At 31.5% G+C, this 27657-nt stretch overlaps 1 protein-coding gene across 1 annotated transcript in view; it reads left to right on the plus strand.

Annotated features, from left to right (window-relative positions):
* Positions 1–6610: 6610 nt before the first annotated feature.
* The window catches only part of LOC148281563 (calcitonin receptor-like), a 281467-nt gene continuing 260420 nt past the window's right edge, over positions 6611–27657 (plus strand). Inside the window, 1 exon segment of the mRNA XM_088226522.1 lies at positions 6611–6701. Within this exon segment, the coding sequence (XP_088082648.1) occupies positions 6611–6701 (91 nt within the window).

Genomic DNA, 27657 nt, shown 5'->3' on the forward strand with positions numbered 1-27657 from the left:
TTTTTATAGCTTTACTTAATATCTTCTCAATAAATATTTACCATATGTTGTATGTGTAAAATATATTTTAAAATCCCTCATTTTATAATATTCCTTTGTTTTCAGACGCAGAGTATTTTGTTAATGATATATTTAGATCTTGTACATTATGATACGCTTCTTTGAACTACAAGCTTTTACAAATTTCTTTGTTAAACAATTAACGAAATTAACATGTACCAAATGTTTTCGAAATTTTTTGAGTTATCCTATCTTGTGCCAAGTAACCCGACGCTGATCTTCTCACCCAGTTTTAACCTATGTTTATTCGTATAGTGTAATCAAATGAAAAGTCCATTAATTTAAATTGTTTTAAATCTCGTCGCATTGCTTTAATCTTAGCTAACCAGATTACACAAATTGTAATTTATTACTGTTTAAGAGCATGGTAAAAAATATCTATGAAAAGCGTAATCCAGGTAATACTGGTATAACGCTGTCTGCCTCGTGTAGTGTAATGGTTAGCGCATTTGCCTACCATGCAAGACGTCTTGAGTGAATGGTTACGTAAAATATTTACATAAAAAAGGGTGTTTTTAAATATTAATATTTCAAATACCTGGGAACATATGTTACAAAAATAACAGCTTCAAGAAGAACTGGGAGTGCGGCTAGGAGTAGCAGGCGCCACATTCAACAGTATTGAGGATGTCTGGAGATCAGATATTCATCATCATCATCATTCTCTTTCCACACCTAATGGTGCATAGGGCACTGAATTAGTACACCGATCGCAGCACATCTTGATCAATTTTGTTACATGAAGGTACGGGGATCAGTCTCGCGCTTCAGGTACCAGTCCAGGGACTATGAAATATTTTAGAGAGAAGACATCTTTTTAAATAAAAAGACGAACTCATTTTCTATGATTTATTTTGTTGCCCTTTTATAATACGGAATATTTTTTTGTTTTTTTAAACATTTATTTTTTTCATTTTTATTAACTATAAAAAAAATTACCATATTCTCTTTTACAGAAAATCTTATTTTTTCTTTCTTATAATACATAAAAATATTATAACTGTCCATTATTTATTATGGAAAAAAATGTGAATTATGACTATTTATAACAACAGTTCAACCTAACAACACTTTCTGAAAGAAGAACTATTAATGATCTCACTGTGCTGTATAAAATTGAAAACTCTCTTTTTGACGCACCAAAAATACTTAAATTGATTAATTTTAGAGTACCTGCTGTCAACACTAGGAGTATTTTATTGTTTCATTGCTCCAGTACTTCTTCCAACCAACAAAACAATTCATTGATACCGAGATTGCATAGGTTAGGTAACACTTATGTAACGGCTGCAGACATTCTGTCCAATTCTTTACTATCTTATAAGTCCACAATATCAAGTTTATTAGTAGCTGCTCGTCAAACTATTATTGACAATTCATTTCCATAAATTAAAAAAATACTCACTTGTTTATTTTTATTACTATATATTTGATTTTTATTTTTTACTATTATATCAAATTGGATTGTAGTATTGGCAAATACGCATTTCATAGATACATATTTTTATTTCTTATTTTTTCGTGATAATATATGCTTGCTTGTTTATTAATTTAACTTAAAAATGTCTTTCTTGCTCACAGTAACACTTTATTTATTGTTTGCCTTACAGAATTTATTTCATAAGCTTATATCTTTGCATTTTTTGTTTATATGCTTACTGTTTTTTCTTGCATACCTTTGTTAATATTGTTTTTTTTTTTTTTTACTTTGTAAAACTTTTTATTTTATCCTTTTGAACTAATTTCACATATTTTTTCTGTATATTCTGTGTTTATTATTTAGTATGTTAGCATGAATTTAACATTTTAGCTAAGGCTTTTGACACTGTGTCCTACTCGATACTGTGTAGAAGACTATCAGAAATAGGAGTCAATGGAACTGCATTAAAATGGTTTGAAAATTATCTGACAGGGAGAACTCAAACTACAAAAATAACGGATGAGACGGGAAAAGAAACTAGAAGCATAAGTCAACCAGTCATAAACGGTGTGCCCCAAGGTAGTGTACTGGGTCCAATACTATTTCTTGTATACATTAATAATCTCTGTAACATGGAACTTGGCAAAGCCATTATTTCTTTCGCAGATGATACCGTAATCGTTTTCGATGGATGCTCATGGAACGATGTTTTTTGTAAGGCCACAGAAGGAATGGAAATGGTGAGAAAGTGGTTAGACATAAATTTACTTTCCCTCAATATTGATAAAACAAACTACATAACATTTAGCCTCAGTGGAGCTACCCAACCAGTCACATCTTTCAATGTTATGCTTCATATTTGTGGTTTAAACCAAATTCCTGGACAAGATAAAGTGCCGTGTACCTGCTCTCCCTTGAAAAGAGTTAATGAAATTAAATATTTGGGAATTATGATTGACAGCCATCTTAAATGGGAATCTCACATTTCTATGACTGTCAAAAAACTCCGAAAACTGATACATGTGTTCTACTCATTGAGAGGTGTTTTAGACTACGGAGCAGTTAAATCGGTATATTTTGCACTGTTCCAGTCGGTTGCGTCATATGGAATAATTGGATGGGGTGGTTGTTCGGAGGTCATACTTAATCCATTGGTCATTCTCCAAAAAACAATATTGAAAATAATGCTAAAACTGCCATCTACTTACCCCTCTCATACTCTATTTGAAACTACAAATTTACTAACTATCAGACAACTTTATGTTAGAGAAGTCCTTACAAATTTCTGGTCTTCAATAAAAAATAGAACACAACAAAATATTAAAACAAGATATGCAATGAGCATAAACTTTGGGGTACCTCTAAGTAGAACTGCCTTTTTTCAGAGGCATTTTGCAGTATTGGGCCCTAGGTTTTTTAACATGTTGGACCCTGACATAAAGACGTCTGTCAGTTACAATGTTTATAAGAAGAAGGTGAGCAAGTGGATTAGGGGTAGACCTTTTTATATCCTGTAATTATTTTCATGACTAAAAATTGTGTTGCTTTTAATTGAAAAAAATCTCTTATTGTTTTTATGTATATTTCATTTTTACTTTTTATGTTTATTCATTAACATATGTTTTTTTTTCTTTTTAAAACTAGTATTTTAACCGTACCTATCTTATTTTAAAAAAAAATTATAAATGGTATATTCTGTAATTTATTTTTGTTCTTCAATTTTTATTATTATCGGTATGTTTTCCAATTTATATTTTTGTTTAATTTCTTAATTACTCATTTTATATATTATAATGTGTATTTGTGGTTCAATTTTTATTATTATCGGTATGTTTTATAATTTATAATAATTGTGTCTCATTTATTTACTATTAATGGCATATTTTCTAATCTATTTTTATGATTCAATTTTTATTATTATTACTTGCATGTTTTCTAATTTAAATTTATATTGATTTTTTATATTGTTATTATTATTCTTTGAATTTGTTAAGCATCATTTAATGAAATTAAAAATAAAAAAAACACATGAATAAAATAAGGTCCTTCCTAAACACAGGAATTTCCTAGCTAGTCGGGACCTGAAACAAATAAACTCTGTACATATTAAAACTGTGAAATACTAAATAAATAAATAAATAAATAAATAAATAAATAAATAAATAAATAAATAAATAAATAAATAAATTTTCTTGTATACCCACGAACAGGCCATGCCTTTATGGGATTTTTTTGTTTACTATTCTTACTATAAATATGTATTTCATTGCTATGTAATTCTGCTTTATTTTTTTTAATACTCCGTTTTATCATTAATGTTTATTGTCAAAAAATAAATTTTTAAAAAAGATTTATAAAAAATAAAAAAAACTTCTTATCAACCATGGGAATCGAACCCGAGACTTCTTGTATGGTAGGCAAACGCCCTGACCATTGCACCCCGATGCCGATTTTCAAACGGATAATTACTCAGTGAAAACCAAATGCCGTATATATAACGCCTGCATATCACCTATTCTCCTCTATGGATGCAAATCGTGGCATCTTACTTGGGCCCAAAACAGCAAAATACTGAGTTTTGAGAATGGGTGTCTCAGAAGAATCTTGGGTGTGCGGTGGTTTGAATTTGTGAGGAATTAAGTTAAAAGAGAACGGACACAGCAAGCTCCGGTAAAAACTGTCACATCCGGAGGCGATACGCTTAGCTAGGCCATATACCGCTGATGCCTCCTGAGAGGCTTAACCCCGCTTGCCTACTTTACAAAGCTCGACGTCCTGGACGCCCACTGCTGACTATTCGTCGGCAGCTTATTTATTTATTTATTAATTTACACGCCCTACGGGCTTTTGCATTTATTAGAAATTACATTCAAGTGCAGCAGAGAGACAAAAGTATGTAAATTTAGTTAAAATTTAAAATTACATAAGAAAAACTTAAAGATACAATAATAAGTTAATATAAGGAAATGTGCCGACATAGGTATATGGGTACATAAAAAAGTATTTAATAAATTTACATATGAAAACATACACACAAACATACACATGCATATGCATACATACACACACACATATACATACATGCATGTACATATATATATACACATACACATACACATACACATACACATACACATACACATACACATACACATACACATACACATACACATACACATACACATACACATACACATACACATACACATACACATACACATACACATACACATACACATACACATACACATACATGCACATACATATACATACACATAAGTTTATACAATATTATAGAGATACATGAGAAAAAAATAAATTAATTAAGAACAATATTAATATTATGTCAGAACTACGAGACGTAAACCTGACTTGGAAGGATGCTGACTCGCTGTTCTGTGGCCGGCGTTTGTGTATTCAATGGGTGGCAGTGAGCGGGGGTGCACGCATGTATAATGACGCGTATTAATTTTTATTATTTTTTACCTTTTTATTATTTTTTTTCTATTGAATATGTTCTGTAACTTGAATTATAAAAATAAAACTTTTATTTTATTGGTTGGATGGAAGAAATTGCCACTTGGCAATAAGCCCGCCAATGTACAAATAACATTATGTACAAAAAGTCAAATAAATAATTAAAAAAATAAATATTTTTATTCAGATTTTTAATTACAAGATTAATTTAAAGTGTTAAATGCAGAAACCAAAAATTATTTACTCCTTACTTGTTTACTCCTAATTGAACGCCAAAAGCAAAATGTGTCTAAAATACTCACATTTGTCTTCTTGGCATTTAATTTTGAAGGCTTGTTATTGAATAAAGTAATAAATGTAACGTAAAAGCAAATATGGTATCTTGTTGAGCGAAAACTTTCTGTGGATTTAATTAATTTATTGAATTTTATGTTGATTTTTGGTTGGAATCTTAAATCACATCTATCCTATTTATCTGGTTCGTAGAACGAATAAATATATAACTTATCACACCAATCACTAAAAAAGTAAATGAAATTTCCTGGAAAGTTTGAATTATTAATATAATAAATATTCCCCTGAAATTCTGGTAATTTTCAGGTCCTGAGATTTATTGCCTTAGTTTAACGGGTAATGTTATTCTTCGAGGCAATTTTTCAACCCAATACGAAATATTTTCAGGCTAACACGTGTATGTATATATAATAACATATTTTAATTTAATTTTTATGACATTGTTGTAATATATAGTTTAATACTACGCTGTAAATTCAAAATTCGTTATTATTTATCACAGATAAAATAAAACGTTTTATAAAATTCTTATAGCGACTTAACTAAGTTCTCATTGTTCCCAAATTGTCGACAGATGGCGTTTTCTTTACTTTAAAACATCGGGCAATACTACAGCCAACTTCATCATGAAGTTCCACCACTTGAGTTAAAATTACATTATATGTTATTCCGCTGAAGTGTAAACTACATATTTTTTCAGAGTATTTAACATGTTGAATTTCGTGCCAATAAAATAGTATTTTGGGGAGTTTTACTGCATTATTTTTTTCATAAATGATGAAATAAATTATTTTTTTTAAATTTTAAAAAATCGTACACCCGATAAAGCTTTCAATTTTTTCTCGCATAATGCACGGATCTAAAAATGAATGCACCTGTCGACCTTTATTACTATGATAAACACGTAAGTTTGTAAGTGAAAATTATTGATGGAAGTTAATTGTAATTTATTATATAAATAAAAGACGAGTGATACTTTAATTCACAAATTTGGAATAGGATCGGGCACTAAAAATAAAATACTTAAATTCATTAAAATAACATTGTATCAACTCATTTGTTAACCCGAAATTTTTTTGATAATGATCCTTAAGATAAAAACAACTTTATTTAATTTACTTTCATATAATTTTGAATTATCTATTCTTACCTCTGTTTCGTATAAATACATTGAACTCCTTAATAAAAATACCAGTCTCTAAGATGTCGCGAAAGCGATGAAACCGGTCACTGGATAATTAAAATTTGTGGATTAACGTATCACTCGTCTTTTATTTATATGTTTAATCAATTGTTTTGTATGTTATTATAAATAATATTTAAACTAGTTATTTTATTTGTTTTCAGATTTAACTTAAAATGGAGCCGTTTGATGACCCCCTCATACATTATTTAGAAAACAAGAGAATCGAGTGTGAAGAATTTAACAATAAAACCGAACCACCTGAAGGTAAGTGTTTTTATATTAAGAACAAGCTGAACCCGGCAATGCTTTGCTATAGCTAAATTTGAGTACATACTCGTGTATAAATTAAATAAACCCATCGAAAGTTTGATATCAATTTTTGAATTTAGTCCAAATTAGATATGTACGTACACATTATAATTTGAGTGTTTTGGTTTACAAAAATTGTCAGGACAGAGAATTTTGATATAAATGTATTTAAACATTGTTTTCAAAGGACAACTGCATGTCAGACCTTTTATTAGAAAATACTAAATCGACGTTTTGCTGTCGCGTTTTTTGTACCTAAAAACTAAACTGATTTTGTAATTTTTTAGATGGAGAAAAAATTTTTTTTTTCTGTATCGGTACGTTTTGCGTTTAATATATAAATATATTTACATTTGTATACCGTGCACACGAAGATAGCAGATAATACTGTGCTTTTTTTCAGGTTTTGACGGTTTTAGATCCAATAATAAACTTTTTTATAAAAACGAAACAAAACGGACACGCCAATGGTAAATATCTATATTAGAAAATACGGGAATTTGTTTGTATTAATAAAAATCTTAAGAAAAAACATTATAAAGTATACTTACAAAAAAATATTTAGTAAAAACTGTTCGGGTAAACGTTAAAGAGACGGTGTAACTTTTCATTGGTAAGTAGGTACCTAGGTACTTGTTTATGATTAAATTCCAAAATATAAAATAATTCGTTTTCAAATATTCATTTTAAGTTGGTACCTACGTACTTGTTTACGGTTGAATTTCAAAACATTAAATCTTGTTATTTTCAAACACAGAATTTTTTTGCAAATGTTAAACTCCGCCTTTCTCACCAACAGGGGTGTACTGTATTTAGGAATGCGATTTTAAAAAATGTGTCGAATGTCAGTTGATATTATTTTAATATTACTAAAAAAACATAAAAAATAAATCAATTAGAAATTATCAGAAACTTAAGGAAATAATCTGATTGGGATCCATCAAAAACGAATTTTGTTTAAAAATAAAAAATAAAATTTTTATACACTAAAACATAACATCTTCACATTTTTTATTATAATATGCATTCTGGTCTAATACAGCCCAGGCGATGGATAAAAAAAACATTTACGCTCCCTTTTTTTTCTACTGAGTAAATTGAAGATTTTATGAGTTATAAATATGCGTGTGGCAAAGATCTACATTTCGCTGAAAACCGCAAGTAAATCAGCCTAGTCTTTCGAGGACACACATTCGATCATAGCCTTTCATGTATATAGATAACAAAGTGTTGTGATCTAAAAACCGAAATTTGCAAATTATTACCTAAGAAGGCCACCTAATAATATAAAAATAATAGTAATAACAAATTTTGATTTTTATACTGTTTTAGCCACGTAAAAAATAATTATTTTCTTTTAAGAATTTTCCCGAAGAACCGGAAATTTTTATCAGAATAAAAAGTAGCTTATGATGCATCACAGCTGTCTGGCTATCCTTATACAAAAAATCACGTTGATCTGTTTTTCCGTTGCTACGTGAAGGAAACAAATAGACAAACACACTTTTACATTTATAGTATAAGTAAAGATTTACTTATATAAATATCAGAAAGCGGAATTTGAAAAAGCTTACCGTTTGATAATTATTATTTATGTAAGCATTATTGAAATTCTTCCTTGGTTACAAATTCTCGAGATTACACAAAGGCATTGTATCATGTAAATGTAATTATTCTATTTATCTGGAAAAGTAAGCTGGAATTAAATAATATATTTGTTATCATTCCTTTGATCTAAAAGGAAACAATATAATATTATTCTGTATGATACAGGGGCTGTAAAAGGTTTTAGTTCTAATTCGGTTATTTTGTTCAACCCCTTGAACTGAGAACCACATCAAACAATTTTAAAAATTTATTGATATTTTTGTGAAAAAATTGTTGATTTAACTCCACAGCATAAATAGGCATCTTCAGTACTCACTTATTTATTTTATTTTATTTTATTTGGGAAATCAACAGTTCTACATACATATTTATAGTAAACAAACAGATATAGTGTATAAACTCAGAACTAATAACAGATTTCCACAAAGTTAGTAAGGAAAATATATCACATATTAAATAAACACATATAAGTTTAAACATATAATAATGTTATTTTCATGCACTCGTAAATATTTTTCAATAATCAAAGAATTTTTAAATATTTTTTTAAGAACAGTAAGTTATTGTAAATTGGGCGGGATTATGACAAATATGCTTGAAGAGAGGATAAGGAGGGGAAGGGAGATGTAAATATTGATTATTGTAATGTCTACTAAGTTACATAATGCATTTTTAGTGTAAATTTTAAATTTGACAGAGTGACGTTTGTGTAATCTATATCTATACTAAAAAATTAAGGCAATTTCTTCCGACCTACCCAGACCGTTTAGTTAGTAAAAATTACAAGTACCTACATGGACATAATCTTATAAGTGTATTTAACAATTTAAAACAATGATGACTTTAAAAAAATACACTTTACCATGAAAAGAGGAGAAGAGATGTGATAGGATCGAAATAAAAAGGAAAAAGGAAAACTCAAACATTTGGATTGTGCAATTTCAATCTTGATTTAAATATTTACTCCTTAAAGACTGTGGTAAATAATCCCTTTGCGCGCGGTGATGTAATATCGTGTTACCACAACCAAAAGATGAAATATTTTAAAGCTCAGACATTTGAAAAAAAACATGGAGACAAACAGTTTGATAATTCGTTTTCCATAATTTATAAAAATATACATATAATTTAGCACTGTTATAGCAAACAAACAAAAAAAAAACATAAATTCGCCGCTCGTAATTCATGCGTGCGCCTCCTATCACTGTCAGCATCTAACTAAAATTATTTCACATAACACCGGCTATAGCGGCTACAAAACAACGTCTTTACCTTTCTTGTTTTGTGATCCCTCTAATACAGATATATTGCTGTATTTGCGGATATGATTTTTATGAGTAATTCAAATTTTACTTGCCAAATCGGGTGTGAAAATGTCCATTTGAAGATAATAAAAAATACAAATTCAACATTTCAAAAAATAATAGAGATATATCAAGTATTGTATCGTATGTCGACTAGTGTGACATCACAGCCACACAAAAGTTAAATATGAGTGGTTAGATGATTCACAATTGAGTAGCTACTACTGCGACAGAGGAGGCAAGAAAATTAGAGCGGTGAAGAGGTATTAAAAGGGTTTTCTCGATACATGAAATAAAAATAAACACTGAGCAAAGTAAATAATTTGTCAAGTGCCCATGCTTAAATGTAAACAATAAAAAAATTAACTAAAAAAGCACTGTTTCAACATTATGATTTACAAAATAAAGAAAGATATCCGAAGGGTGGCTTTTGTCGATTGTAGATATCATAATTAATGCTGAACATGTGGCTAACAGACTGCTCGCTGATACTTGGAAGACGGTAGATAGATGCACATATCGCTAAATATGGGCTTTCTAAATATTTTACTAAATGTTATTAAATATTTGTACATAACTATTTACCGAATTTTATATATCTACCGGATTCAAGATGTACCCGTCTCTTCATCAGGACACCAACGAAACCAACATGCAAACCAACATACATTAGGAAGGCCTTAAAAAATAATGTTTCTTTGATCCATAATTAATCAACTTTTCAATATAGCCCATTATATGATATTCCATTGTAATAGTTATCTTATACCTATTAAACTCACACCCCTTCCTTCATCTCCTCTCTCTGTTTTCAACTATTTTTCCTACAACATCGAACATTTTTATAACCTAATTAGTGCATGTAAGGGTTGCCTACTGAAAAGCACGGCATGTTGGATTTATATTTTTGTGCAACAACTATAGTGAAGGTGTATGGTGGGTTTTGCATGTTGGTTTAGTTAGTGTCCTGACAAAGAGACGGTACGTCTCAAAATCGGTAGACAAAGAAAAGTCGGCAAGTGGTTGTTTTACAAATATTTAATAACATTCAATGAAATTTAGATAAAAATCTTAATCAACTATTTCTCCTTCAACATAAAATATTTTCATAATAATCAATGCATGTAAGAGTTGCCTTTTAAAATGGATGGCATGTGGGTTTTATATTTTTTTCCAACAACTATGCTAAAGGTGTTTCGCACGTTGTTTCAATTGGTGTCCTGATGTAGAGACCGGTACGTCTCGAATCCGGTAGACATAGAAAAGTCAGTAAGGGGTTATATTCGAATATTTAATAACATTAAGTAAAATTACAACAGAGATGAAGAACATTTAAGAAAAGGTAATATAGAAGTCTAGGTATCTACAGGGCTTATGACCTGTCAATGGCTGGTTTAAGTGGCCACTTTACACACTGTGTAACATTCACCATTTTGCCCATATTTGAACATTTATATTCCTTCAATTCTTTCATCCGTTGATGTTTGTGAAGTTAAAGAGCTGAAACCTTTATTTATGCGGGTACGATTCATCTAATTGAATTATTTCACCTACATACTAGGCAACGCCTAAAAATGATATATTTTCAATTTTAATACTTCTTCATGGACCAGGTGGATTTATTAACAATATTTTAAGTTTGTCCAAATTTTTGTAAACAAGGACTGGATTCAACTCCCTGGGGAGCTGTTAATATTAACATATTACAACAGAGATGAGGAACATTTAAGAGAAGGTAATATAGAAGTCTAGGCATCTACAGGGCTTATGACCTGTCAATGGCTGGTTTAAGTGGCCACTTTACACACTGTGTAACATTCACCATTTTGCCCATATTTGAACATCTATATTCCTTCAATTCTTTCATCCGTTGATGTTTGTGAAGTTAAAGAGCTGAAATCTTTATTTATGCGGGTTTGATTCATCTAATTGAATTATTTCACCTACATACTAGGCAAAGCCTTTGGGTAGGTAGGAAGAAATTGCCTTAAGGCAATATGCCCGCCTTTATATGTATATATATATATTGTATATGTATATAAAGTGTCAAATAAATAAACGCCTAAAATGTTGTTTTCAATTTCTATACTTCTTCATGGACCAGGTTCTTCATCTCTGTTGTAATATGTTTATATAAACAGCTCCCCAGGGAGTTGAATCCAGTCCTTGCCTACAAAAATCGGCCTCCATGGTGTAGTGGTCAAAACCCTTGACTCACGCACGGAAGGTTCCGGGTTCGATTCCCGGTGAGAACACAAAAATTAAAATGTGATTTTTCTCAAGCCTGGGTGCTCTGTAATGTAATTCACCACTGTAATTAGGCCTCCTGGCCTGTTGTGGTGCTAAAAAAAAAAAGTAAAAATTTGGACAAACTCAAAATATTATTTAGTAAAATGTTTGACAAACAAATTAATTGCTTTAAATATTAATAATGTTTTCTTATATAAATTATCTTCTTTAAGTGGAAAGGGTTGACAGCTGACAACTACTTATGTATGTAAAACGTGTTTTGGTAATACAATTATTACAATTTCTAGATTTGTTAATTGATATGCCTGTAAAATAACATTATTTGCTAACGGAATAAGCGCCTACCTTGACATCCACATCAATCCAATTATTCTGAGAAAACGGATAAACAAAGACATTTAAAACACATGAAAATACGTATTTAATCTATATGTTGTGTTTATAATGTACATCGACGGTAAAAGATTAAAATTACTGAAGCGCAATAAAGAGAGTTTAGCAGAATAGTAACTTAAAAGAATTTTATTAATGTTACTTACTGGCTTTTTATATCTACCAGTTTTGAGACGCACCAATCTCTTTATCAGGATACATACTACACCAGTGTTTCCCAGCCTTATTTATGCCATGCCCCACCGTAGTCTTTTCAAAAGTCAGATGCCCCACCGGCATCTTTTTAAGTAAACAGCAGGTTAATTTTCAAATCATTTTTTAATATGTTTGTTAACATATAAACCCCTAATGAAATCAAATAAAACCTATTCTCATACATATATTATAACTGAAATGATTACAAAACTCTAATTGAAAATGTAATTAAGTAGAATAAAATAAAAATGAAAACAATAATAAAACACGAGTGACAATTGAAATTGAGTACAAACACACACATATCTTGACGCCTAATTTATGATTTAATTCAGTTACGCTTGCTACAAAGAAATTTTATGTCTGGGTCTAACATAATTAATTTCAGTCTTAGGTCCCCTTTATACCTCTATTAGTTATATCCAATCGATTTTATTTTTTAATAAGTAAATCGCTTACGGCGCTAAAACCACATTCCACCAAATAAGATGAGGGAAAGAGTAATAATAATTATCTGGCATGCAAAGTAATATAAGGATATTTTGAGTAAGCTTCTTAGCAAATCCATGCCATTATTCCAACACCCTGCACATTTTCTGTGTTTTCAGATAGTTATTGAAATTGTAACGGATTTTATTCTATTTTAAGTACAATTTGGCGTATATTTCAAGTTTGTACATATCAGACAATTTTTTGTATGACCGATGTGTATCCCCATCTTTATGTGGAATGCCAACGTGTCTCATGTCTGTAGCGTGGCGCTCCACCTCTGAGGCGTTATGCCCCACCGGTGGGCGTACGCCCCACCGTGGGAAACACTGTACTACACCAACAAATACTCAATAGATTTAAAATATTCTTTCCAATGTACTCGTATATACAAAATGATACGTCAATCCTCAAACCACTCTTATACGCACGTTTGTCTAATAATAATGTAAAAAATAAATAGAATTTTATATTCATTATAAAACGAAATAATACAGACTAAAATGGATACAAAGTCATTGGAACAATAGGCTTCTTTCCCTTCTCCGGCAACTACACGTGGACCGGCCATCTCCTAAGAATTAAGCAAACAACATGTGTTTGCACTTGTGCGACAGTGACCAGTAACTACCCAAAATCTACGAAAGCTACCCTTCGGATATTTTCATCAGTTATTTTTATGATATTATTATCCATGGTGTTGAATTGCTTTGTCTGTTTAGTTTTTTATTGTTTACTTTTTAGCACGAACACTTTACAAATTTACTATTATGCTCAATGTTTGTTTTTATAAATTTATTGATAATTTTTAGTTACCAGAATTTCACTCGTCCATGCACTTTGTAGCTGCAAGACGATTAGTAATCTAGCTTCAATAGGTAAATATAATCAACTATCAAATATCTAAATTAAGTAAATGAGGTCTAGAATTCCAACCATCCATGCGCTCAGTAGCTGCAAGACTTGTTGTAATCTAACTTCTTTTATGTAAATTTGTTTTTTATTTAATTTTTTTATATATCACTGAATCTCTAAACTTTATTGTCAAATAAAAAATGTAAATAGGGGCTAGATTTCTTACTGTCTATGCGCTCTGTAGCTGCAAGACGTGCTGTAATCTAGCTCCTGTATATCATAATTGGAGACGAGGAACAATAATCCCTACCATCCATGCGCTCTGTAGCCGTAAGACGTGCTGGGATATTTATTTACTGTACAGCGCCCTTGCGGTGATTTTCACAAAAACGGCGCTATATAAATTATCCAAATATATTTATATATTATCCAAATATATATATATATATATATGTAAATATGTCTCAGAATGTTTTTTGTTTTTTTTTTTATTGTAACGTGCAAAACATGGAGACTGGTGCAAGGAGAGTAGCGTAAGACGCTTAGCCTCGGTGGGCTTGTTTAGTTTAGTAGTCATGGATTGCAGCGCGCATTTTTCGTGCGTGCATTTTATAAAAACGACGATTCTTACACTGTTGCTTGTCGTCTTTACAGTAGCTAAATCACAAATAACTATTTTCCCGTTGCACTGAACTTTCTTATTCAGAAAAAAACAAATAAAAAATCATAACAGATTTCTATCACGTTTTTATACGAGGGTTTTTCATAATAAAATAAAAAACTGAAAAAAATAAGTAATGCGCATTCAAAGTAAGAAAATATTTTAAATAAGTTCGGGGATTTCTTTTACTTTTCTATTACCAGTACCAATATTTGAGTATCAGATTTTGTTTACCAACTTACCCCGCTATTCCAATATCATAGTTTTATTATAATGAAACCCAACAAAGAAAATATTATAAGTTTTGCATGCTTTTGAATATTGTTTAAAATGCAAAACTCTAGAAACAGACTACACTTAAAATAGGTACTCCATTTTTTTATTTATATTTTTGCAGAGCGGTAGGCTTTTTATTATGATATTTAGTTTCTAATTTTAAATATTTTTTCAACAAAGATAAAACTTAATAGGTGCGAAGGTTTTTACGGTCACGAGTCGTGAGTCAATCGTCTTGACCACTACACCACGGAGGCCGCCTTCATGCATTGTAAGTGCCCCGGAGCAACACTTTCCCAACATTTCAACAATTTTCTAGCGAGTCGGGGCAAGTTCACAGACAAGGTTCGTTCCGGGTTGTGTCAATAAGCTGAGTCTGAAAAGGGATATTCAGATTACAATTCTGCGAAAAGAATTGGGTATCACAAATCCTAACATCTTGAAAGCTGAACAACTTACATTGACAATGTGAATATGAAACGTCAATGAAGTGTTAAAGTTTGACCATGAGGTTAACAGTTAATAAACGTTTTAATTTCTACAAGACAAAATAACTTTTCATAGAACAAAACAACCAATTTCCTTCGAGTACCTATTAGAAAACTCCAAAATTGATGTAGTCAAGTCCATCAGAGATTTAGGAGCTGTTTTGGACTATAAACTGACATACAACGAGCATATAGATAATACAGTAAATAAATCAGTGAAATTACTTGTCTTCATTAACAGAATATCCTCTGATTTTACTAATGTCCGCACAATCAAAACTCTTTATTGCTCAACTGTTCGCCCTCTTCTTGAATATGCCTCAGTGGTCTGGTCTCCATTCTATGTCAATCGCATAAATCACATTGAATCAGTCCAACATCGCTTGCTGCGAAAAATAGCGTGGATGCTTGGACTAGAGAGAGATAATTATTCTTATGCTGAAATAGAGTCAATGTTAAATATTTCTAGTCTACAAAAACGTAGAACTAATATTGACTCCATATATATGTTTGGTATACTAAATGGTATAATCGATGTTCCATCATTACTGGGACAAGTAAAATTCAATATTCCGACTCGTAGATTGAGAAACAATGAAGTTCTGTTCATCGATCAGCATAGAACAAACTATGGCCTAAATTCTCCAATGACCCGCCTTTGTCGTATTGTTAACTCAAGACAGCATCTGGACTTTTTTGGTTTAAGTTTACAACGATTTAAACGAGCACTAAATAAATAGTCCAGATCTTGTCTCGATGTCCCTTATGTTTGTCAATGCTTCTTTCTTTTTTCTTTAAATGTTTTAAACTACTCTTTTATTGTAATATTTAAACCTTATAAATTGTATACATGGACAATGTCCGTTAACAAATAAATAAATAAATAAATTAATAAGACTATTTATGATAATTTGGTTGAATAAACCAAATCTATTGTTAATTAAAAACATTAACTCGAAACATATTAGTATGGATTTTCAGCGCGGTATACTGCAGAACTCAAACCCAGGGTTATCAGAAATATCGTTTTCCCACGGGACCTCGTCAGAGTTGATGAATATCTGGCTCTATCCACACTAAGCAAGTATATTGGTAGATTGGATTTTTGCAACCCTTAGGGGTTTCCTCTCAACAAATAAAGTACTAAATTACATTAGTTTTCTGTAGTGTTGACCACCATAATAATAATTGTATATTTTTATCCGAAAACATTAAAAATAATACATTATCATTTAAAGCACCACCTTAATGATCCAATCCCAATTTTTCCAGTGCAAAAGTATTAAAATAATCTATCTGGTTAATCGTCCTTTGTGTATTATGTATATTTTTATATCGAAATGAATCTAATGCATATCCTTTGTTAGTTTAACAAAAAAACATTATTAAAATTATAATTAAAAAGCCAAGAATACACCCATCTAATTTAATATTCCATATTCCAGTTTTGTGTAAATAAAGTAGAAGGCATTTTAAAAAAAATGATTTTATATAACATGTTTTTAAAGAGAAAAAGTCACGATTGTACCAGATTTAAGAAGAAAACAATCATTTTACTACTTATTACAAATTACTACTCTTTCTCGGGAAAAAATATTTTGATCCAATAAAAGTATATACAATTTAAAATGACACAAATCCAAATTAAATACTCATATAAAACCCACTTCATCCTAATTTACATCTGTATTAATTGATTTTTGTAATTTCATATATTTGTACAAATATTTTTATAAATATTTTAATATAAATATTTTTTAAACGTGTGTAATTGTAAAACGAGAACCCTCTCTTAACACTAGGATCTTACTCCATTAGTGAGGTAGAAGCGTGAAACATAAAATTATGACATTTAACATAAAAACGTTAAAAAGTTTATGAACATTTTTATACAAGTAACTAAATTTAAGTTTTTATGTAAATTAACAATCTTAAAAAATAACTAAATTATTACATTTTGTATGTTTAAAAATTAAAATAAGACATAAAAAAAACAATCGTCAACTTTATTCAATGTTATTAAATAATCATGTATAACCACTTACCAACGTTTTTTTGCTTATCGGTTTCGAAATGTGTTCGTCTCTTCGTCAGGACATTAATTACACTACCATGCAAATCCCACTATACACCTTCATCACTGAAGTAGTTGCACAAAAATATAACTCAAAAACTGAACAAATGTAGGTGGCTTCAGCCAGACGACAGAATTTGATCCAGGATACGGCTCTACCCAATGTAGGGAGTACCGCTTTACCCACCGTTAAACTACTGGGAGTTTTACTCAATTCTGACCTATCTCTTGACGCTCAAATTAGTAGAACGATAAGTTCATGCTTCTACCAGCTGAGACAAATTAAATGCATACGCGAAAATTTGCCGGTTGATGCCGCCCGTCAATTAATAAATGTGTCTGTACAAAAATAAAACCTTCCGTTATAAGTTCGTAGGTAAAATATAAAACAAACCTAAAACCAATAGAAACACTTTGCTAGAATGAACCCTTCCCAAACTTTCTGGTGTAGGTTCTGCAGTGCAGATGAGAAAACACCAATACACAATCTATGTGAACGGGATGCTTTGCATTATAAAGGGGTTTCATCCTCGTGGGACCACTGGTTAAACTTGAAGATGTTAAGAGCTTGCCCCCTACCTAACAGCCCGATACTTTACGGATTTGGGCTTGGAGGGAGAGATTAAGCAAAATGAGAACTGTCGCTTCCACACAGTAGCCAGTCTCTTCATAGACCAGGAGGTATCGACGTGCTTAAAAAGTACTGAGCATTTGAGCGATCACAATGAACAATAATGAACATGCTTAAGTTATCGCGGTCATCAATCAACGCGTGTGTAATCTCTAAGTCAACGCTCGTGTCGGTTTGTTTTTTTTTCTCCTCGTAAATAAATACAGTTCACTAGCAAAAAATCGGCGTTCACTTTAAAAAATAATACAATATATTGCATTTTCAAAATAGTTTGGAGTATCTAATACAAAAAAGTGAAAATTAAAGTAAAATTACTATGGCGACTGCTTTTCTTGACATTTGGCTTGCCAACCGACGCGCCGGCTAAATGCAATAAATAGCATGATAAACATATATTTTATAATACAATCTTTACCATAATTATACCGGTGAAATTCAAATATGTGATTGCGCATCAGAATTAAACGTCGCGAACCGTAAATATTTTGATATTTTATATTATGTTCCCGGATGTTGCATCGTGATCGTGAATATGATAAACAACCATGGTGAGAAATTGTTATTACGTCGCTTATTAGCACGTTGATAGTTAATTTTGATTGAGCTACTGGGCTTGGAAGGCGAGAACTATTCACGGTAACCTGTCACAATAGATCTTCACTGGTTGAAGTGACGTCAGGAGCTTGCTTAGCACTGACCTCCACCTCTAAGAATAAGAATAAAAGCCAAACCAAAAAATTGGAACGCTTTCATTCTATACAATAGAGTTTAAGGGTTTCTCTAGCGAATTATTACTTTGAGTTATTCACCCTTATTTCTTCAAAAAGATACAAAACTGTCCTAATAAAAACCAGTTTGATAGTATACAATATTACGTAACAAACATGTGTTATATGACATAATGTCAACGAGTATTCCAGTTGAAGGAAATGTACGACGGAAAAGAGTAATGAAGAATTTATATCAAAGTTATTTTTCAAATCATTTTCGAGGTAAATATTAAAAATTCCAGAAATGTTTGCCAACATTCAACGACATTATTATTTGTTGAATATAATTTAACTTATTGGCTCCCAAATCTTGGATTTGTGAAGTAAAAAAGAATTGGTATCACCAAAAACGTTAAATATTTCAATCATGAAGTTCTGTGTTTTATTTTTATATTTATTAATAGAATCTAATTTGACGGAAATGTTTAGGGAGTGTAATATAGACACCAAAGATCAAATGTTCATTTAAAATATATACTGGTACCAAACAGCTGAAATCAGACGCGGAAACAAAATATCAGATGCAATACCCATTCAACGGGGAGTGCGTCAAGGTTGTATCCTGTCCCCCTTGCTTTTCAACTTGTATTCTGACTATGTTTTTAAGAAAGCGTTGAACAACAATGAAAGAGGCCTGAAAGTCAATGGAGTTGTAATCAACAATATCAGGTAGGCCAACGACACTGTTTTGCGGGCGGATACCATTACCGATCTTTGGGAACTGTTAAATAGTGTGGATGCATTTGGTGAACAACTGGGTATAACAATTAATGTTGGCATAATAGAATGTATAACATTTGGCCGACTTGATTCCCCTGCATTTTCTCTCAAATAAAAGATAAGTGACAATGAAAAAATGGACAACTTTAAGTACCTCGGCAGCATTTTAACGGAAACTCTCGACCCAGATATATAAATTAATTGCAGAATTGAGGCAGCAAGAGCTGCTTTAAATAAAGTGAAATCCCTCTTCTACAATGCTTATCTCAGCTTGAAAATATGTCAAATATTAGTAAAATGTTATGTGTGGTCTGTATAGTTGTATGGCTGCGAGACTTTGACTCTGAAGGTGAACACTATGAACAAGCTGGAGGCTTTTAAGATGTGGTTGCATCGCAGAATGCTTAGGATATCTTGGACAGACCTGATAACGAACTCAAAAGTCTTAAGTCAAGCTAGAACGAACAGAGGACTCTTAACCACCATAAAAGTTCGTAAATTTTCGTATCGGGGGCATATAATGCATGGAGAAATTTACCACTTGCTTCATTTAATTTTGAAAGGCAAGATTGAGGGTCATAGAGGGGCTGGAAGAAGACAGATGTCTTGGCTGCGAAATATGCGAGACTGGACTGGCTTCAGGAATGTAGAGCAGATTTTTCGGGTAGCACAGGACAGAGAGACTTTTGCCAGAGTGATTGCCAACGTTGGGGATACCTGACAGGGCACTTAGAGAAGAATATACTTAAAGTAAAAAAAATGATTGTCATAATTTGTATATATCGTTTAATATAGAAATAAATGATGACTGATACTTTAATCCACAAATTTTGAATATTCAGAGACCGGTTTCATCACTTTCGCAACATTCCATCCCAGTCTCGAAGATGTCACGAAAGCGATTAAACCGGTCACCGAATATTCCAAATTCGTTGATCAAAGTATCACTCGTCTTTTATTTCCATAATAAATGAAAATGAAATTCCATCAATAATTTTCACTAACAAAATCAAATGTTTATATATCGTATTATCAGAGCAATGAACTTTTCAAGTTTTGTATTTCTGAAATTACTTTACATGTGACGTCAGAGGTTCTCTTCCGCTAACTCTTAGTCAGTTTTGCCGATTGGTCCGATCACGGTAAGTAAACCGGGTATCTTTCACAGCTCTCTTATCATTGGCGGATCCATATGAACTTGCGACGTCGTTTAACGCAGTTCGTTTTTATTAAAATACAAGCTGAACCCGGCAATGCTTTGCTATTGCTAGATTTTAGTACATCCTCGTATGTTTACGTTTATTATTTGTAAGTTTATTAATATCATTTGTTTTATCTTTCTAGAATTCCACTCGTCCATGCGCTTTGTAGCTGCACGATGATTGGTTATCTAGCTTCCATATATCAACTATAAAATACCTAAATTTTGTAAATGGGGTCTAGAATCCCAATCATCCATGCGCTTTGTAGCTGCAAGACGTGTTGTAATCTTACATAAATTTATTTTCAAATTTTTAAAATGTGTAAATAGGGGCTAGATTTCTTACCGCCCATACGCTCTGTAGCTGCAAGACGTGCTGTAATCTAGCTTCTATCTGTTTTCTTTCAATTAGTCTGAATTGGAAACAAGAAACTAGAACCCTAACCGTCCATGCACTCTGTAGCTGCCTGACGTGCTGAGATATTTATTTATTGTACATCGCCCTTGAGGTGATTTTCACAAAAACGACGCTATATAAATTATTCGTACATATATATGGATTAAATTAACACAATCAAAAGTTTGATATCAATGATCGTATTAAGTTCAAATTAAATATGTACGTATGAATTATTATTTTCGTTTAAATTTATGTCAACAGGGAGGGAAAATATTTTTGAGAAGGGAATACGGAAGTCTAGGCATTTACAGGGCTTATGACCTGTCATTGGCTGGTTTAAGTGGCCACTTTACACACTGTGTAACATTCACCATTCTGCCCACGTTTGAACATCCACATTTCCTCAACTCTTCCATCTGTTGACTTTTGTGAAGTAAAATTTAAAACTTACATTTAATCATGAAATTCACAACTATAATACACGACATGCAAAAAATCTTCACATTTCTAAATTTTGTTCCACGAAGTTCGGCAAAAGGTCTCTGGAATACATTGGTCGTATACAATTTAATAAACTGCCTGATGACCTTAAAAATGAAATGTCGAGTGGTAAATCTCAAAGACCAGAAATGAAGACCTATTTCTTGAATCTTTTTGAAAGTGATAGTTTTTAGCTCAGTTTCTGTGAATAGTCTATATATTGTGTTTTAGGTTTAAATGTTTTTCTTTTCTTTTTTTAATATTAAGTTCACAGAATGTTTAAATGTTTTTATTTTCTTTTTTAATATTAATTTCACAGAATGTTTAAATGTTTTTCTTTTCTTTTTTAATATTAAGTTCACAGATTGTTTGAATGTTTTTATTTTCTTCTTTAATATTAAGTTCACAGATTGTTTAAATGTTTTCTTTCCTTTTTTAATATTAAGTTCATAGATTGTTAAAATTTGTTAAAATTTTTATTGTTTAAATGTATACTATGTATTGTTACAAGAAATGTACTATTTTTTTTATGTACCGTCCCAAATGAGTTTTCTCGTACAACTCCTGGGAATATAATATCATGATATTCATGTCTTATATGTTTTATTAATAAATAAAAAAAAATAAAAAATAAATATTTTCCCCTTTCTGTTGAAATAAATTTAAATATGAATAACTCCCTAGGGAGGAAATCCAGCCAGTCTGCAAGCATTTGGACATACTCAAACATTGTTATTATTTTTGTGTATCAAACAAACAAACAAACAAACAAACCATCACGCCGTTTCCCCGTAAGGGTAGGCACAGAGGATAGAACGCCACAACACTCTATCTTCAGATCTCGCTTCCTCTACATTCATACATCTTCTCATGCACGCGCGCCGATTATTTCGACTTTTGACATGTCCTTCTTTAAGTATTTGTTGGATTTGGTCATGCCATGTCTTTCTCGGTCTTCCTCTATTTCTGCATCCATCAACATTCGCATTGTAAATATTCTTAACCGTTCTCTCGCTGTCCATTCGTTCTACATGTCCAAACCAGCGCAGAGCTCCTTTCTTGATTTTGTCGACAATGCTTGTCTCAGCCTTACACAATGTACGGATCTCAACATTTGTGCATCTATCGTGCATAGTTTTATCACACATTCGCCTGAGAGATCGCATTTTGACAGCATTCAGCCTACTTTCATCCCTGTTTTTCCAAGTCCATACTTTGCTCCCGTACATCAGGGACGGGACCAGGACTCCGTTTTGAACTGCCAATTTTGCCTCTTGTGACAAGCATTTATTTGCCAAGGTCGATTTAAGTGCACCGTTCACTCTGTTCCCGGCACTCACCCTCCTTTCAATATCTTTCTTAGTCATTCCATCCCTAGTGAACATACTTCCCAGATAGATAAATTCCTCTACTTGTTTTAGTATAACTCCATTCACAGTGATTTCACATTTAGTCATACTTTCATTTCTTTCAAAAACCATCACATTCGATTTATCGACATTCATCAGCAAATCGTTTCTCTTGCATACATTTTGTGTTTCGGTTTTCATAAATTGTAAAGATACAGAACCTATATAATACAACAGAGAAGCTTTTACGCTATGGACACACATGTTCATTCGCCGCGAGGCCACAATGCATTTAATAGAATCTTAAATTTCCCTAATGCCATGGGGCTGTGTTCCTGTTCACACACACATACGGCATTATTAATGTGATTTCTCTAAATCCCTTATAATTTAATTATTATATTTTGTATATCATCGTGTAGATATTCAACAAGGAAGACAATAATAATTTGTAAATTTGTACCAACGAAATTCGTAGGAAAGCCGGAAACGAAAATTTACTCGCGAAATTCTCCAATATTATTATTTATCTCTGCTGGATTATAAGGCTTCAGAAATGTATTATATTGAGACATGAATAAATCTAATGTACACCGTACTGTACGAAAGGGGAACTTTGCACCATCGGCGATACATTGCATTAAAAAAAAAACTTTTGAAAGACACCAGTTAACGTTGCTATAACTCTTTGTTTCTACAAATATTCGATAGATGTCATTTTTTACTTTTTGCCGCGGTGATTTTCAATTCAATGTTGTATTTTAGCACTGAGTTTTTATTGGTCTTTTTTAATTGGTATTTGTCGGCCTCGTGGTGTAATGATCAGCGCGTTTGCCCACCATGCAAGAGGTTTCGGGTTCGATTCCCGACGTGGTTGTTGTGAAAATTTTATTTAAAAGGGTATTTTCACACTAGAATATTTCATGGTCCCTGGACTGGTACCTGAAGCGTTAGACTGATTATCTTACATTTTTGTAAATAAAACGATCCAGATACGCTGCGATTGGTGTACCAATGCCGCAGTGGCGAATGGTAATTTTATTTACCGGTAAGCAATAAAAAAATATCATTTATTTGTACCTACATAGAAGGTACATAATATTATAATATTAATGGATATATTTCTGTGGTTCTGTGTGATACGTGATACAACAACTCTCATCCGTGAAATCAACTCAAACGATGTAACTTTGTTATATATTATATTATAAAGATATATTATCCGTTATTTTAATACATACTCGTAACTCATTAAAAAATAAATAAAAAATATCCCGATGAATTCAGTCGATATTAGGCGTTCAGTTGAAATGTCAACTGGCTGAATTGTTTTAGAAATTAATAGTGTGAAAAACGGCCGCGTCGTGCGCCATATATCCTGCAATATGGTGCATGAAAGTAATTATGGTCTTATGTCAAAAGTACCATCTCAAAGAAAAATAGCCCTTAAGAAAAAAAATATTAAAATACTGTTTTCCAAATCAACATTCTTCAAATAATTTGTGTAATCTGCAAGTTTAATCTAGGAGAATAAATCCGCATTGGGGTTAAGACATTCAAAATATAGTGTACTTATTTGTATGAAAAAATAAGCTGGAAAAATCGGCTAGTTTCTTGGCTCACCGCAGGTGCTGGGCGCGTTTTATTTAAATTAATATTTATATTCGGATAAAAATACTAATGGTAGAAACGATATAAATAAATCGTAACTATTTATTTGTTTTTCTGTAAATAAAGTAACAGTAAAACATTATTATTGTTATTAAAATATGAAGGTAAGCTGCGCATAATCGTTTCTATACATGGTTTGCCCCTGCAATGCAGTGCCCTATGCACCATTAGGTGCGAAAAAGGAATGGTGGTTTCATTGGTCTGGGTAGGTCGTACAGCTTTTTTGATAATTTGAAAGTTTTCTTTTAAAAAATCTGTTCAGTTATTCGTCAGTGTACACCATTCTAAGGTGAGTAGAATGGTTAAATATCATCGATGATGCAAAACCACGTAACATATTTTTTTTGACGAAAATGTCTTACTGAAATAATTTTTTTGTTTACACTAAGAGCCGTTAGTTTTTAATAATTCATATTTTAAATCTAAATAATGATATTTTTCTTACACTCCAGCGGTATTTTTGGTTTATTAAATTTGTATGTAATATATTAACCGAACGTTTTTTAAGATTCCCTGCCAAATACATCAAATTGGTAGTTACGCGATATCGCAGAACCACCGACTATATGTCGAATTCGATTATCTAAAAATGGATTAGGAATACGTCATAAACGTTTTGATGGAGTCACTTTACATGTTAATGTGGCATATATTAAGAAACTGAATAAATAAAAAAAAGCGAAATCAACGCCCATTGGAACTTACTTTAAAAAATTGTATCTAGCATAGAAAACATTTGACTACAAAAAAAAGTATACGTATTACAATATTTTAGTTTGTTCAAATGTTTGTAGTCGAAAGACTGGATTTCACCCCCTCGGGAGTCATTAAGATTAACAAATTACAACAGGGATGGAGATACCTTAAATAAGGGAATATGGAAGTCTAGGAATTTACAGGGCTTATGACCTGTCATTGGCTGGTTTAAATGGCCACTTTACACACTGTGTAAAGTGGCACTTTACAAATTCACTAAAATCAACAGAGGAATTTCAGAATTATGGATGTTCAAACATAGGCAAAATAGTGAGTGTAACACTGACAGGTCATAAGCCCTGTAAATGCCCAGACTTCCATATTCCTTTATTTAAGGTATTCTCCATCCCTGTTGTAATTTGTATACGTATTATATGAAATCATTTTATTTATTATCTAAAACAATACTTATCTTCTCAAAAATAGTCTAGGTTAATGAAAAGTTATTAAAAAGAGATGCAATTTAACCCCAGTTTACGGTTCATCCATATTATTTATTCCCGTAATCGCGTTTAATTGAAAAACATTAAAATCATAATCGAACGAGTCATTTGTTGAGGCAATAATTTCACACCCGAATGAAGTTAATTGTATATATTTTATATTTGAATCACTTACTTTATGTATAATCAATATAATAAAATTAATAAAAGCAACTTTGTTTTTAACCACTTATTTTTTTTTCCACCGATCGGTTTCAAAGCTATACAAGCTTGATTGATTGATTTGGTGTTTATTTTGTAGAACTCCATATTTAAACTATTAATAGTGTTTTTTTTTTCATAGAGTCTTTATTCAATAAAATATACACATTATTACAATAAAAATACATTATAAAGAAAACAAAGTATTAAAATATATTTTGTCCCCCTAAACTATTTATTAATAGTTTGTCATCGGGTGCTCAGATATTAGTTTTAATTAATAATCAAATAAAAAGAATACAGGCATAATACTGTATATGTATAAAATAATTATCATATATAATTTTGTTTAGATGCTTAGAAATATCTTTTTTTTTTAAATAAAAAAATAAACAAAATTAAAATATTCAAATCAAACTCTAATTTGAGTCTACTGAACACTTTATTTTATTTTTAGAAATAAAAATATATATAAGTTAAATTAAGTGTTAAGTAGATTCAAATCAGTGTTTGATTTCTAAAATAAAAAGTTTTTCTATACAAGCTCTTTTATCCAGGTATACTTAACTAATGAACAATGTCCTATTTTATTTTATCAGTGCTGCGTTTGGAGCTAATAAATCAATTATTTTTGTCTTATAAGGGTGGTAAGCTTAATGTGAGATTGGTACGATATTTAAAACTAGATAGGAGTGGACTAAAGGGAATGAGCCCTGTAAATGCCTAGACTTTTATATTTCCTTCTCAAAAAAGCTTTTCTTCTCTGCTGCAACAAATTCAAATCAAAGCAATGAATAATATTCCAGATAATGGTGAGTATAAAATTCAATAACACAGAAATTAATCATTTAAAATCACCTAAATATCATAATTATCATCATCATTCTCTTTCCGCACCTAATGGTGCATAGGGCACTGCATTGGTATACTAATCGCAGCATATTTTGATAATTTCTATTTTATGAAGGAAAAGTGATCAGTCTTACGCTTCAGGTAGCAGTCTAGGGACTATGAAATATTGTGGTGTAAAAATACCTTTTTAAATAAATATTTCACATCAACCATGTCAGGAATCGAACCCGAGACCTCATGTATGGTAGGCAAACGCGCTGATCAAAACACCACGAGGCGACATATAAAGATACCTACTTACCTAAAAAATTATGAAAATGAAGTAGATAAATAAATAAGTAAACATTTAAAAAAATCATAAAACGATACATTGTTTTGTATTTTGAACGAATCTATGTGAGGCGTTTTTGAGTTCTTAAAGTTATGGCCTTAGTTAATTATGTGTTCCGAGGATAATAAATACAGTTTTGAGTGTGAAAAAGAGCCTGAACCCTGGACGAGCGTTTTTTACTCGATACCTCTGATAAAATCCCTGAAAAGGGTAATCTAGTGGAAATAAATCCGTCTCATAGCGTAGTGGTTGCCGCGATCGTTCACCATGTTTGAGGTTCTAGGTTTACTTACTGGCAGGTTGGACGTGAAATATTGATTCAAAAAGTGGTTCTTCACTGCAATATTTCAATGCTGCTGGACCGGCAACTAGAGCGTAAGACTGATCACCTTAACTTTTGTGTAACAAAAATCATCAGATCCAGCGCAATTGGAGTGCCTATGCAGTGCCCTATGCACCGTTAGGTTCTTAAATATTTATTTAAAACTCAAAGAACAAATAATAATTACTTTT

The sequence above is a fragment of the Micrasema longulum genome, unplaced genomic scaffold (assembly GCF_059751315.1).
Source record: "Micrasema longulum isolate JH-2025_06_02 unplaced genomic scaffold, ASM5975131v1 h1tg000436l, whole genome shotgun sequence".
Lineage (NCBI taxonomy): Eukaryota > Metazoa > Arthropoda > Insecta > Trichoptera > Brachycentridae > Micrasema > Micrasema longulum.